General features: G+C 39.2%; 1 protein-coding gene across 1 annotated transcript in view; it reads right to left on the bottom strand.

Moving 5' to 3' along the window:
- Nucleotides 1–15,127, bottom strand: part of LOC306867304 (protein kinase C alpha type-like) — a 207,216-nt gene extending 192,089 nt beyond the window's left edge. The window contains exons 1-2 of the mRNA XM_079412907.1: nucleotides 14,866–15,127; nucleotides 13,937–13,968 (exon numbers count right to left, since the gene is read on the bottom strand). Of these exons, the coding sequence (XP_079269033.1) occupies nucleotides 13,937–13,968; nucleotides 14,866–15,011 (178 nt within the window). The 5' untranslated portion in view covers nucleotides 15,012–15,127. The remainder of the gene's footprint in view (nucleotides 1–13,936; nucleotides 13,969–14,865) is intronic.
- Between the last annotated feature and the right edge of the window lie 1,353 nt (nucleotides 15,128–16,480).

The raw sequence follows: 16,480 nt of genomic DNA, 5'->3' as shown, positions 1-16,480 counted from the left end.
TACTCCTCCCTGGGCCTCCAGAGCCCCATTGGAGTGAGAGCCCATTCCACTAGAGGCGTGGCCTCTTCCTGGGCATGATCTAGTGGTGTGTCCATGGCAGACATTTGTGCAGCAGCCGTCCACGTTTGCCAGGTTCTATAACTTGGATGTCCCGGCCTTACAGGCTCGGGTTCTTTCTGCTTGAAGGGCACACACCTATCTTAAGCAGTCCCTTCAGGCATTGCCTGATTCTTCAAGAACGCTCTTGGCCCCATTCCTGGTGCTGAGGCTGTACTTATGACCGTTGAAACGATATCTAGGCTGGACTGACCTCTAGGAGCTTGGTCCTCATGCCCCCTGCAGGATTCTTCCTGCTCATAATTGCTCCCTCTGAGCCTTATTGCTCAAGGCCAGTTTATGTTGGTAGTTTCTCTTCATGGCATGGCGGGATTGTATTTGTTCCCCATAGCGTCTAGCGACGCAGTACGAGTGAAGTATCGATAGGGAACGTACTCGGTTACTAACGTAACCTCGGTTCCCTGAGATACGGGAACGAGTACTGCGTACCGTGCCATGCCATTCAGGTGCACGACTCAGGTCGTCGCTTCAGTCGAATTGGCCTGATTCCCTATGGCGAAGCGCCCGCTTATATAGCCAGATGGCCCCACCCTTTCTGGTGGGCTCTGGCGGGCTTTGCCGCCATAGGCTCGTGTAGCGACGCTGACGAGCCATTGGTTCGTTTTTATTTACTGCACCAACCAATGGCCGTGCAGTCACCTTGCTTGATTGAAAAAGTCTTCAGTCCTTGGAGAAAAAGGAGGTTTTCCCCATAGCGTCTAGCGACGCAGTACTCGTTCCCGTATCTCAGGGAACCGAGGTTACGTTAGTAACCGAGTACGATTTCTGCCCAAGCTGTTTACCTTTACAGACATAACCATTTTTGTAACTTATGTGTTTTTAACATAAACTTGAGTGTATTTGACAGTTAAAGCGCAATAAGACATGAAAGTTAGTGAAAGTGAACATGCCGTGTGACAGCCGCTTTCTGTGCACGTGCTTCAGATGTCTGCACTCAGAGAACTATACTGCACTATATCAGAAGTATAAACCTATATGTTTTAAAACGCATGATAATTTAAGCGATAGACATGATAAAAAAATAAAAACAAATCCAAACAGATATTTTTTGGCCCAAAAGATCTGATGTCCAAAACACTTATAGTACAATTCCCTGTAGAATTAGATTAACATCCAAATCCAAATTCTGTTGCTTTGAACAAAAATCAAGAGGATCTTGAGAACATCCAACTCAGAATAAGTTTTTTGGTGCCTGTGATGGACAAGCTACTTTGAGGCCTGGTTGAATCTCAAAGAGTATAAGAAGACTAAAAAACAATCATGACCTTTCAGAAACAGAAGGTATCCAAAGAGTTTATGGTTGATATCTCTTTAGTCCGATAATGCAAGTCAACTTCAAATCACTGGAAAAAGTTCAAATGAACATAACTATGGCTATTTTAGGCACTGATCCACCTGACTGAGATTTATATTAATATTGGGGTGATCTTTGGCTAGTCTCCTACATTACAGGCATAATTAAGATAAACAGATGAAGAACAAAGAGTTAAAACAAATTAATCATTTTAAAACAGAAGAGCAGGAACACTATTTCCACAGATGGAAATAAGTCACATGCTCATGATGTGCTGAACCTGACCATTCAATGTTTGTAACCCTTTAATTATGCAAATAATAACATTAAACCAGTGTTTGCAAATGTAGGAGGCCATATAAAGGCTGTACAGGGTGCATAGTGTCATTAGCTAGTAACTAGTATTTGTTAAAGTTTAACTAGTATTAGTTTAATATACAGAGTGTGAAAAGTTCAAATTATGATTACTATATTCATGTTCCATTGAATATGCACGGTACTCCAAGTAACAGTACCATGTATGAAAAAAAAAAAAACTTTTCATTATATTACCATAATATCATGTTTGAAGAAAAATAAATTGTGATCTGAATTAAATAATTCATATACCATTAATTTTTTATTTACGGTAAGGTTTCATAATATATAATGGCACTACCATGAAAATATGCATGTAAAAATCTGCCTAGAAAATCCTATGAAACCATATTATATAACAGCGCTAAAGAAAAAATACTGCTCTGTCAGCAAACCCATTCTGAACTGTCTAAACTGACATGTTAATTCCAGCCTCATTTCCACATCAACTTCTGCAGCAGCTGTGCACTTCTGTTCTACAGCTTGTGTCATTTACAGTAAGAAATGTGAAGTTTGTGTTCTCCCAGCAGGAAGCGCTGTGCCAAACTAACATTATTCTACATTACAAAAGCACAGAAAACCCTACTATTAGCAATAAGTAATAACATGGCAAACCATCTTAAGAGTTCCACTTCTGAGAAGGAGCGCAGGCCGTTGTGCAACGTGTTTATTGTTTCACGTTCTCCTCACAGCTCGTGTTCGCCACCCCCTCACTTCTGCTGGCTGATTGGTTAATGAGCTCAGCTGTACTCTGAGATGAGGTGAAGTGCTCCCCTCCTACACTACAATAGAGAGCTAAACAAGACAACAGCCAAACTCTGTCAGCATTCATCAAGATGCCAATATAATTTCTTAACATTATATATTCACATAAATGAAAACTCACAAGCGGAGTGTTTTTAATAGCTGAACTTTTTCTTCTAAACACTCAAAAGGTTTTCATAAGATTCTACCAACATGGGATTTTTCAAACCGATATCAAGACAGCAGTATGAATGATAGCTTATATAAACAACACACAATGGCAAATAAAACGTACACAAAATTTTATTATTAGTAGTTTTATTTTTTTATGGCGCACTGATCGATACGTGTCATCTTAAACCCCAAGTGGTGTGGCAGGAAAACAGTTATTAGTTGGTTAATGAGATACAGTGACTAGTATTACTCTGGTTAAGAGGTCGAAGCATGTCAGCTACCATGTAGAGTAAAAATATTATTAAGTTACTAATATAACCAATATAAACCAATATAAAATTAAAATAACTTGTAAAATCAATCATTATAATTCACATCAGACTTGCTTTCCACTCACTGGTCTCATTATATAGTTTTTGATTATAAGTAATTAGTTACTTTTTTTAATTGAGTAACACAATATTGTAATGCATTAACTTTCCCCAACATTGGTAATTACAATATTTTCCACTTGAAGTGCACATGAGTCTGCAATCAAAGGTCTGTGTTCTCAATATGAACTAAAAACATTTCTCATCAAATTCCCCTTATTTATGTCTACTTTTACTTCTCCTCAATAAGGGAGAATAACACCGTTGACACTTAATAGAGTTGTCAGATATATTTTATATATTTTATTTTGTGGGGAAGTCGTGGCCTAATGGTTAGAGATGCGGGTTCGAGTCTCAGGCCGGCAGGGATTGTAGGTGGGGGGAGTGAATGTCCAGCGGTCTCTCCAACCTCAATACCACGACTGAGGTGCCCTTGAGCAAGGCACCGAACCCCCAACTGCTCCCCGGGCGCCGCAGCATAAATGTCTGCCCACTGCTCCGGGTGTGTGTTCACGGTGTGTGTGTGTTCACTGCTGTGTGTGTGCACTTTGGATGGGATAAATGCAGAGCACGAATTCCGAGTATGTGTCTCCATACTTGGCTGTATGTCACGTCACTGTCACTTTTATTAACTTTCTGAAGCAATGGAAGAAAATCTTTTGAGAAGTAACATTTTCATCTCAGTCACATCTTGGATCTTAAACACATTTGGAAATTAAGCTTCACTGACACAACAAAGGCAACCTCATGACAACTTTAAGTCATCATACGTGTTCATGAAGCAACTGAACATATTTAGGCCTGCTCTCGTAACGAGGCTAACATCGCTCTAAGGTGTCAGCCTTGTCTTCAAAATCCTTCCCACAAGCCTTGTCTGCTGTGGCACATAGCAATTGGGATATCTGACAGAGGGATGTGGTAATGGAGGGTACGGCTCTGAGAGACATCAAAGCAAACAGGAAGTGCAGCAGAGCGGTGCAAGGGCTCTTAATTTGGCAGAGGCCTCTGAAGATAGACGTTCAAATGAAACTCATTAGCATACTGCTGAGGAGAGACGGCTGGAACAAGCAGACACATAAATACTTCAGCTGCACTAAAACACATTTCTGTCACTTCAAATGAAACAAATAGCTCAAATGCAAGCGTTTTCCATTTGGAGTATTGGAATACAGGATTTTTCTTGCCTTTTTAAAATAAAAAAGTTATGTGTACTATATAAAGATACTGCAGAAAAGTTTTGGGGTCAGTAATTTAGATTTTGTTTTTAAAGTGAAAAGTCTCTTATGCTCTCCAAGGCTGAGAGACTTATTTTTTTTTTGGGGGGGGGGGGGGGGGGGGGGGGTATTGCTAAGGGTTAGGGATTTTCACCAACCATAACTGGGAACAATAGAGAGATGGCAAAAAAGAGATGCCAATGGTGAACTTAACAAACACTCAAATAATATGCAATAAAAGTGTAGAACAGTCTGTGTAAGTTACTCTCATGCACATAAATGAGGACATGAACTGTTTCATGAGTCTGACATTTGGGCACATGTGCTCTTATCTGAGGTCTAATCTTTTTTTCAACAGTTCTTCGAAAGGCCAACTAAAACAGAGATAGTGAGGGAAATCTTCCAGACCCTCAGAAACAGCAACCGTTACCGTGTCAGCCTGCGTTCTGCTACTGCTCACTCTGTGACGAAAACATCCACTTCTGTTTTCCACCACTCTCACCCGTCAACTCAAACTGCAGCCGTCAGACTGTTTACGTTCTCCTTGCCAGCGGCTCACTAACTCCACCGGCTCGCTCAAGCTCACCCTTCAGTCACAGCGTCGCTCTCTTCATTTCTGGACATGGCAAGACTCTCCAGATAAAGTGGCACCTGACTTCAGAGGCCCGAAGGAGGCGATGAAGAGACAGGCAGAACATCTGCTTTAGCCAGCTGATTTATTCTGTGCCAGTGCTGAAGAGGGCAAACACAAAGCTATGCTGTTAACAGAGAGTGGTTAGAGCACAGTGGTGATGACAGAACTGTTAGCACTGACCCTTGAAGAAGAGAAACACAGACAAAACAGAGCCAAATTTGGACAGAGAACGACGAGAAGGTTGTGTGCTCCAAACAGCCTCTTCTCTTCTTTCTGCCAAAGCTCTTCACAACTTATTTCACTTCATTGATTTGATTCATTCAGTGAGAAAAGAAAGCAGGACTTAATTTTATCCATATGGAATTGATTAAATGGTGAAAAGTCTTTTAATATAACAGGTGATTGGAGGGGACGGCTTGAAAAATAAGAATATTGCTTGAGGTGAAAAAAATATTGTATTTTTATTAAAGGTTACATTTATTTTTGCTTTAGCATAACATGCACTGAATCTTTTGCTGTAATGTTTGCAGTTGTTGATCTAACCCGGATTGCTTCTGGTAAGAAATGATTCAGACTTCCATTTAATTTAAAGGTAATTACACTAGCTTCCTAATATTTACATCTTGCTTGCTTATTAGGAGAATGAATTCAAGTAAATGCAGTCTGTTCTTATTTACATTTAATTGGTTCATGTGCCACAACAGGATTTACATGTTATAAGTAATGACAAAAACGTTTTTAGGCTCTTGTGTGGTGTGAATGGCAATTCAAATTGTGCAACTTGTTGAGGAGAGGGATCAGACCATTGTTTTCCTTTGGTGGATGTTAAAAAAAACTCACAAACATATTTGATCTAGATCTAGAAACCAGACTCTTAAAGACCTAAATTTGGCTCTTTTTGCTTGCCAGTAAGCAACCACCCAGAACACCTTGGCATCACTGTCGTGTGTTCAAACTTCAAAGCAAATTCTAATTTTCAGTTCATGTGTATGTTTGCATGTATGTGTATGTGCTTACGGCTAACTTTACCCCATGTCTCTTTGATATGGTAATGTCCAATTCAAAAAGTTGCTTAAGGTTGCACATGGAGACCATGTCAACTAGATGTGCCCCAGAGACAGATACCCTCCGAAGACCTCGTACTTAGATGGCATTCGGGACAAGACCTCGGGAATAGATGAGTCCTCTGCACAATCTTACTTTGTTGCAGCCTAGAATTAAACTGCTGGTTTTGTCCGGCCAGAGGAGAACTTATTCAACACACTATTTCCCTGTTTAATACTGTAAAGCTCCTTTGACACAATCTGCATTGTAAAAAGCACTATGTAAATAATGGTGCCTTGACTTGACATGGGTAATTTGTTGCATTTATAGTCACAATTTAACTCATTCCCCGCCAAATACAGAATTTTCCGGGTTTCCACATTTTCACTGTAATATGCTCAGGGCGCTATTACGCATCTTCTAAATGAGTCCAGAATGTCCCAATCAAAAACACAGGTGAGGAAGATGCAGAAACTAGCGATCTCATATGTAAACAGATGCATATGAAAGAACAAGGTCATTTGAAGATGTTGGTTAGCATTTTGCAGGGGGGATAATGTTACGTTTTCTTATAGTTCAAAGTTTACAGGTTTTTGTGAAGATGCAGTGGAAATGTGTTATTGCTGCAATTATACATTTGAAGTGTTACCTTATGTTTTGTCAACAATAAAATACATTGTTTTTTTTTTTACTTTTCCAGTTTTATTTTGTATTTAATACAAAAATATCAAAATCAAAACAGTATAATTTAATAATAATTAAATTACAAGAAACGGCATTATGTAAGTTAACAAATTATTTAAAGTAGCAGTAATATTATATTCATTATTTACAATATAATTGTTATGTTTAACTTAGTTATTTTATACAAATTAGACTAGAAAAGAAATAGTTGACTTTATATTTAATGAACTAATGATTTTGATTACAGATTAATGTCCATTCAGCCATTCAGGGTGTTATAGGTAAGGCTCTGAGACCCTTATGAGCTTGGATCCTCAAATCTGGCTCGCAAGATCCACTTATCTCTAACCCTAATCAAACGCACCTGAGCATATGTCAGGAATCCTGTCCATGGTCTTCCGTCCACTCGCCACCAGAGGTCGCCTTCTGATTATATTGAATATTGAGTATTGTAAGAACATATCACTACCCTAGCTGATACTACTTTACGGAGACTGCTCTAGTTTTCTTAGTCTAGTCATAGTCTTGCCTTGCCTGCTTTCCCGTGTTCAGATTCTTCCGTGTATTTTGGATTAGCCTTTCGTCTTGATGTTCAGACTCTGTTTGTATGTTCAGACATGTACCTGGATTATCTCTCTTTGTTTTACCCTGTTGGATTACGTTCGCCGTCGATTGACCCACGCCTGTTTACTAGATTACTCTTTTGTCTTGCCCTCGATATACCTGTGTACCATTGTCTAACCCTAGCCCGTTTTGACCACGTCTTTAAAGTCAATGTAAAGTCAATTCTTAAAATTGTTTTTAAACACATTATAAATGTTAGAAATGCATTGCTGAAACATGTTACAAAGACTGTGAACTATGTAGTACTTAATTGTGGAGTTAGACCGTTAAACAGTTTTTCACCATTTTTGTGATCAGGTTTTTTTAGGTGGGGCTAAATCATGACTCGATGACGCAATCGAGCCACCGAGCACGGCCCCTTTCCCAAAACTATAAGACGTGTGTTCGACTTAAAGCAGACCGACCGGTGTGTAACATCAAAGTACAGTGAGAGCTGCAGAGAGCAGATGCTCCTGTCCTGATGATTTCGATTCGCTCTCGCGGTTCTTTGATGTCATACACTGATCGTTCTGCAGCACTGCTTCAAGTCGAACACACCTATAACTAGATTGCATTAGCATAAGTGGTTCACGGCTCAATCGCGAGTTACTGTCATTAACGTTAGTTACTACAGCCTACAGTTTGCTAGCTAGCTATGCCTTCGTCACGTAAATGCATAATACCTGGTCACGATCATTTACAAAACAGTTCGGTCTCCTTATTAAATAAGCTGCTAGAGGAAGACAGTTGAGAGAGACGGCAGCTATCCCGCGAGTGGGCGTGGTTTCAGCGCCGCCAGTGGACATGCCACAAGCGTCTGAGAGCAATACTGCTTATTTTTTCAAGATTTTGATACCTTATTTTATTTTATACCTTGGCGTATATTTTTAGCATTCAAATTTGGCTGGGTGGTTAAAAAACATTTTTCAGTGGTGTGGCAAACTCAGAACACACATTTAATATTGACTAATGTAAACTTGATTTATCCACCACGTCCAATTGTGGTTCTATGTTAATACAACTTTCTGTTTAGTTTCAACTTGTGTCAAAACTTAAATGAATTAAGGTAACTGGTTCCAGCACAATTTTCTAGTAAAGCCAACTACTTCAGGTAACGAGGGGCACCTGCATTTCATCAGACAGACATATTACCATTAAAATTATGATACTGTAATGATACTTAAACCTGACTCGTAAAGAAGGTTTCAGAGGAAAGAGGAAGAGAGTGAGAGAGAAAATTGGGCAAAATCAAATAATCTCTCCACCGAAGAGCCCATAGAAAATTACCATTGACATTTTTATCTTCAGGGAGCACTGAGGCTAAACAGAGATTCTCATCATATTCCTAATGATATGTAACAGAATACAGCACAGTACCCATGAGCCCAGTACACTAGTTAGAGCTGTCTCTCAAGAGGTCACTGTAGGTAGAGTGAGGGTGGAGAGCAGCTGGTGTCTGTCTGATGTCTGTCTGTCATCCCTGCTGAAACAAACAGCTTAATTCAGACTACACAATTTTGGTGGTCTAAATTGGCCCCAGATTTGTCAAGCTAGACTTAGAGAGGTTTTGGGCACTTGTTAACAGGTCAGGCTGGGAGACCACCTAAAGGCAATTAAACACCAGCTAGACCAGCTGAAACCAGCGAACAGTTAGCAATGAGGACGTCATTCTGTGTGTTCAGTCATGAGTCAGATGGATTTCTCTGAATATGCTACAGTAATTCATTCTTTATTCTAGAAAGCATTTTTAGCAGTGCCCATAAATGCAAATATAAATGGAATGATGCACAACATTACAGATTTCATATTAATGGTCGGGTTGTTTCTAATTATTTAAGCATTACAACATACAACCCGAATTCCAGATATTGGGACGTTTTTTTTTTTTTTTTTTATAAAATGAAAACTAAAAGACTTTCAAATCACGTGAGCCAATATTTTATTCACAATAGAACATAGAGAACATAACAAATGTTTAAACGGATAAAGTTTACACTTTATCCACTAAATGAGCTAATTTCAAATTTGATGCCTGCTACAGGTCTCAAAAAGTTGGCACGGGGGCAACAAAGGGCTGAAAAAGCAAGAAAGTTTGAAAAGATTCAGCTGGCAGAAAATCTAGCAACTAATTTAGTTAATTGGCATCAGGTCTGTAACATGATTAGCTATAAAAGGGATGTCTTAGAGAGGCAGAGTCTCTCAGAAGTAAAGATGGGCAGAGGCTCTCCGATCTGTGAAAGAGTGCGTAAAAATATTGTGTAATACTTTAAAAACTAAGTTCCTCAATGTCAAATTGCAAAGGCTTTGCAAATCTCATCATCTACAGTGCACAACATCATCAAAAGATTCAGAGAAACTGGAGAAATCTCTGTGCGTAAGGGACAAGGCTGAAGACCTTTGTTGGATGCCCATGGTCTTCGGGACCTCAGATGACACTGCATCACTCATCGGCATGATTCTGTCATTGACATTACTAAATGGGCCCAGGAATACTTCCAGAAACCACTGTCGGTAAACACAATCCGCCGTGCCATCTGCAGATGCCAACTAAAGCTCTATCATGCAAAAAGGAAGCCATATGTGAACATGGTCCAGAAGCGCCGTCGTGTCCTGAGGGCCAAGGCTCATTTAAAATGGACTGTTTCAAAGTGGAAAAGTGTTCTAAGGTCAGGTCCAAATTTGACATACTTGTTGGAAATCATGGACGCCGTGTCCTCCGGGCTAAAGAGGAGGGAGACCTTCCAGCGTGTTATCAGCATTCAGTTCAAAAGCCAGCATCTCTGATGGTAAGTGCATATAGTATGGGCAGCTTGCATGTTTTGGAAGGCATATGAATGCTGAAAGGTATATAAAGGTTTTAGAGCAACATATGCTCCCCTCCAGATGACGTGTATTTCAGCAGGACAATGCAAAACAACATACTGCAGCTATTACAACAGCATGGCTTCGTAGTAGAATAGTCCGGGTACTGAATTGGCCTGCCTGCAGTCCAGATCTTTCACCTATAGAGAACATTCGGTGCATCATTAAATGAAAAATACATGTTAGACAACCACAAACTCTTCAGCAGCTGGAAACCTATATCAGGCAAGAATGAGACCAAATTCCAACACCAAAACTCCAGAACCTCATAACCCCGATGCCCAGGCGTCTTCAAACTGATCTGAAAAGAAGAGGAGATGCTACACCATGGTAAACATGCCCCGTCCCAACTATTTTGAGACCTGTAGAAGCCATCACATTTGAAATTAGCTCATTTTGTGCATAAAATTGTAAAATATCTCAGTTTAAACATTTGTTATGCTATATATGTCTTATTGTGAATACAATATTGGCTCATGTGATTTGAAATTCTTTTAGTTTTCATTTTATTCAAAGTTAAAAAACGTCCCAACATTTCCAGAATTCGGGTTGTAACACTAGCTATATATAATACAACATAACTTTCAGGCAGCATTCACTACATACTGTATGACAGCGCCTACACAGAACTCATTCACTAACAGCACAAACACACACACACACACACACACATTTACTCCAGAAAGAGCGAATGAATGCAACAGTCTGCTTGAGAAAGGCTCTTTAGAGGTGCACCAAGCAGGACTTTCAGTAACTGTTTGTAAACACAAGATTCAAACTTGGCCCCTCCAACACCGCCAGAAGCTCAAAATATGAGTGATGAGGTGTTTTGCAAAAAAATTTCAAATAGTGTATTAATAATTTATTAATGGCATTTTTGTGTATATGAACGAATAGTTATGCTAATAATTAGATGACTGGCTGCGATTTGCAAGGGAGTTTGGCCATCCACAGTGTAGCTCGCTAATAAACAATAATTATGTCATCATAAAAGCATAATTACAATGCCTAACAATCTGATTAGTAACAGATAGCAATCAATAAGGCAATGGCAACATTAGAAAATTGTTTTTGTGTCAAAACATGACAACTGGCCAAAGGTTGTGGTCCAGAAACATCCCAAGCACAGCAACAGAAGAATAAAATAAGAAAATACAAGCAAACGACAATAACTCTAAAAACACACTTACATACTTATAGTGGATCATAAGTAATAATTGGGAGGCATTGTTTTTGTATTTTTAAGTCTATATTTTATTTTATTTTATTTATTTTTGTGAAAATCCTGTATAGATCTAAAATACTGTACAATACAAAAATTAAAAACTAATAATTAAAAAAAACATGATGTGAGGGCTTTTCATGATTTCAGACACTGGTCTTGTTCAGGATACCTCATGTATCTCATTCATCTCTCAGTAGCAGTTTTGGAGCAGTATGCTCAAAACGCAGGTGAGCACAGGTCTGGTGTCCCTCATCACGAGTCTCAAAGCTCTTGGTCAGGTATCAGAAGCCTTTTCATTGTTACACACCATTACACATCTCTCTAATGCTTCCAAGAACATGCACTCTCTGGCCTGGCCCTCATGTTCGCTTCCCACTCCACTGCACACCAACCAGCTCCCACGGCCAACCGTCCATCAGTGAAGCCATCTGTGAGCTCACCAACAGCCCCACTGTCAGCCTGTTCAGAGCATGCTAACGTGCTTGTTTTAGCCAGTTTTCTGCTGTCCTCACTTCTCTGCATGCAACACATTCTCTAGTGAAGAAGTAGTTGCAGACAGGCAGGTTACTGCAGGGACGGAGGTTAAAGCCGTCTGGAGCAACACATGCTGACTGCATTGACACTTAATTAGGGAGTCAGACTATGTAACCATGTGGTAGGTGCTTGGAAACAGGAAGCAGTTATGACAGGGTTGCTTTAGTAAGAAATGTGCCCGCTAAAAAGATCTAACACAAGGGACAGTTATGCCTTTTGAATAACCTTCATCTTGATGACTGCTTATAGGCTGATGGTCATTGCGTATGTGATTCATACAAGACGCAATACATACTCTCTACAACACAAGAGCTTCCAGCTACACAGGACTGATTTCATATGCCACTGAGTTTCGAAATGTACAATTCGTAACTCAGATGCTTTGTTAGATCATAAATTAACTATTACATAAGTACCATATTTTCTGCAATAAATGTCACGTTTTTCAACATCTGAAAAGTGCTGCGACTTACATAACGCAATTAATGGCAAGCAAGCAAACTATGTGTAAAGTGATCCTGGCACACGTCAGGGAAGTTGTGGCCTAATGGTTAGAGAGTCGTACTTGTAACCAGAAGGTTGCAGGTTCGAGTCTCAGGTGGGGGGAGTGAATGACCAGCGCTCTCCCTTGAGCAAGGCTCCGAACCCCCAACTGCTCCCCGGGCGCCATATGGGTCACCAAATTCTGAGTATGGGTTGCCATTCTTCACTTTCACTTCACTTCATTGCAACACACATTAAGTGAGATTGTGTATGTGTGGAGCAGCATTTACTGCCATTCTGCTACTGAAAACACCAGAACACAGTGTAAATAAACATAATGCCGTGATTCACTCAGAAAGCACTAAAGCTGTGGTCACATTTACCGTAGCTCTGCGAATTTTTGCAGGCAAAATCCTGTCATTTCAATTGGAATCTGCATGTTCAGGAGATTCGCTTGACAGCAAAAAAAAAGTTCTCCATGCAGATTTCGCTCATGTTCAAGTTACGACATTTGCAACAGTTTGCATTCTTGTCTTTTTCACAATGTTTCCACAAAAAACACGTTCTAAGGTGGGAAAGCAATATTAGCGAAACAAAATGTATAATTCTGAGTTCAAGAAATGTATCAATATGCATTCAGCTTTCTTATCATTATAGAATGCTGCTAATATCATCAGAATTTTTTAAAAGCTGAAGCATCTTAGGCTGCACAGACCAGAAAAAAAAGACCTGTGAAATCCTAAATGGATTGAAGGATGCATGCTTACAATGCCTTGACCAGTCATTTGTGCTTATGTACTTATGTAAATTATGTCTCTGGTCAAACACTGCAGAGGTCTTGGAAATATATTCACGGATGTACCCACACATCCTCAAAGACTTGACCATCTTCCATGGCAAATGTCCAGTTGACAGGAAGATACACAAACATGATACACAAGATACCTTTACCATCTGTGACCATCTGAGTCTGCCAACTCTTGTGTCATCCTGTAGTTCTGCTCAATGATTCCCAAGAGCCAAAATAAAATGATACACTTTTTAGGAACTTATATCATCAATTCTCATTTAATCATCCTAATTGTTGATTATTATTTTTTAACCATGTATGTTATTGCTGTAGCTCTGACAATTCAAGTTTTTAAATTTTTCAGCTTTTCAATTTCTTCACAGGGATGTTGTAATTTCAGAACAGAAGCACAGAATTCTGCACAACTGGACATGTAGTTTACTTCAGCAATACAGTGTTCTTCAAAACCCTTTCAGATTTGGGATCTGCCATTTATCAGAAGCCATCAATGACAAGGCGAAGCCAAGATTTAAACAAATTTGCCAAAGACCCTTACAAAAAACGCCAGAGCTCTGGCAAGACCAGCACTTTCCACATTATCCAGATTATGTGTTCCTTAATGTCACAATGATGAAATAAACTGAACATGTTTGTACTCAATGTCCTCATCTGCCGTGATGTAGTGTAGCGTAGTAAACCCTGGTAAAGCTCAATACATGAGCACATGCATCAGTGATAGAATCAGTGACACTAAACCACAACCTCCCACTACAGCACACACACACACACACACACACACACAGTACCTTGGCACTGGAAGCCTTGCTTTCCAAATCCCCTGTAGAGTTGCATTTGAAAAAGACAAAAAAAAAAAAAAAAAACCTGTTAGCGACAAAGCTGCTAGAAATTTTCTAATTTTTTAAATGCACAAAATAAACTCATTAACCTTAATGATTATAAAGGTTGAAGGGTATTAAAACTGGATTTAGGTATTAAAATGTCACCAAATATCTGTTCAGCAAATCCAGTTTCATGATGTCATGAAATGGTTTTCTGAATGTGCATTAATAGCTCATTACCTGTAACTGACAGTCTTTTGTCCAAATGAAACATTATTATTACTATTATTATTATTGCAAATGTATGACCATAATAACAACCTGTTAGAATACTATAGAATGAATGAAATAATGAAAACAAGTAATGATGAAATTACACAAAACAAACTGTGACATATAAAATAAAGTGGCTTCATACATGGAACGACAAAATATCTCGTTATTTTTAATATTTAAGTAATTTTTTGTGTATTACTGAGAAAGAATGTATTATGTTTGCCACTATAAGAGATGATTGGCACCTGTCAAAATACATTTTGCATGCATGTAATTTCAAGAGGTTTTGTATCATTAAAACAAATCATCCAATTTATTTAGTAAATATCAAATCTAAATTAAATAGAGAATATGCAAACTAAATGCAATACAACTTTCCTAAGTTCAAGCACAAAATGAAGCCCAAACATATTGCCATGCTAATGTATTCGTGTAGCCTAAGCGCCTCAATTTCCTATGAAAGGACAAATAGTTTTTTCTTGTATTACTGAGGAAGACGGTGTTATGTTTGCCACTACAAAAGTAAGAAATGATTGTTAGCTGTCAAAACAAACATTCAAGACTGCAATTTCTCCAAGTTCCACATGTTATGCATGAGTACTGAACGCAGAGCATGTTACCAGATAAAGTCGGTGCAGTGGCTGCAGAATGTGGGCTGCTTGAAGAATCGAGCGGTGAATTTGTGGTTTTTAACTTCGTGCACGTTCTTCTGTCGCAGAGCTCCTTGCCGCGCGAATCGATTGCCCTGTATCAGATGATCAGCCATCGCGCCGCTATTCCTCAGGTGTGTGTGTGCGCGTGTGTGTGTCTCCTCCGCTGCTACTGTACCCGTTCAGCGGCGTCTCTCCCGGTTACCGCGCGCCTCTCACTCGCACTGACGTCAACTCTCTCTCCACTCGTCACCCAGTACGAGGGTGTATGACGCCATCCCGTGGACGAAAACCAGACACACGTCATCTGCACGGTTCCAGACGCGAGTCGACCAGCGCTGGGATACTTACTCAAATAATGTGATAGATTCCAGATCTTCAAATAGTTGTATCTCAGCCAAATATTGTCTGATCCTAACAAACTATGCATCAATGGAAAGATTATTTATTCAGTGATGATGTATAAAATTTGACACTCAAGACTGGTTTTGTGGTCCAGGGTCACATATATTACTCATTACTAGTTACTCCTTTCAAAAGTAATATTGTTACTTTATGGCAACAGTAAGTAGTTACACTACTTTTTCTTCACGCCCCACATAAGTTGTAACTGTGTATCTTCCACAAAAAATTCTTCTTGAATGTTACTAACAATATATTTCACCAAAATCCACATTGGATCGCAGTCAGAAGTTACACTCAATAGTGACTGATAGTGACATTCATGTGTAGCTTGAAGCTAATTGTTATTTCTCCGTTACCCATATACGATTATATATCATTATGTATTTTATCAAATCACATAAATTTGTAAGAAACTGTTTAATTTTCCAAAAAAGATTTTGAATTATAGTAATATAATGTTCCACATGCTGACCAGAGGGATGTGGGTGGGATGTAATGCCAGAGTAAAGTACAGCCTCAACTTACACAACAGTGTTCAGATCATCTTTTTTTCCTGACAAAATCAATATAATGCAATATTTCTATCTGCTTAAGCTTTTCTATACTCCAAGCTTGCCTGCTGCACTGGAGATGTCACATGCATGTGCGAGTTGTGAAAATTATGAAAATAAATCTAGAAATTATATGATGTTTAATTAACAAAGTTCGGGAGGAGCACGTCAGATACTTAGCTTAATTAGACACAAGTGGCACGTAATCAAGTTCATCAATACACGGATATAAATACAGCCGTCATACCTCCATTAATTTGACGATTAATCAGCATCCCTCCACCTCCATTTTCATTCAGTTCTCACCACATGGGGGGTACTCTGGGTTCGGGCGGTTCCCGAGCACGGAGACCTTCCCCAGGACAGCACCCCAATAACGTATTACCATACTCGCCAAATACGCATTACGTTTATCGTGCTAAATATATGTAAGTGTGAACTCGTGAATTGATTGTTGTATTTTAAATCAGCAGGGTTGAGGCATCAAAAGTAACTAAGCTGTTTTATGGATGGTAACTGTTATATTATTACTGAAATCTTATTAGAAATTAGTTACACTACTAGTTACTGCAAAAAGTAATATTACAGTAACTAAGTTACTAGTAACTAGTTACTGCCCAGCACTGCTG

The sequence above is a fragment of the Barbus barbus genome (assembly GCF_936440315.1).
Source record: "Barbus barbus genome assembly, chromosome: 4".
Lineage (NCBI taxonomy): Eukaryota > Metazoa > Chordata > Actinopteri > Cypriniformes > Cyprinidae > Barbus > Barbus barbus.
The sequence above is the reverse complement of the archived record's forward strand: the minus strand, read 5'-3'. Positions and strand labels throughout refer to the sequence as shown.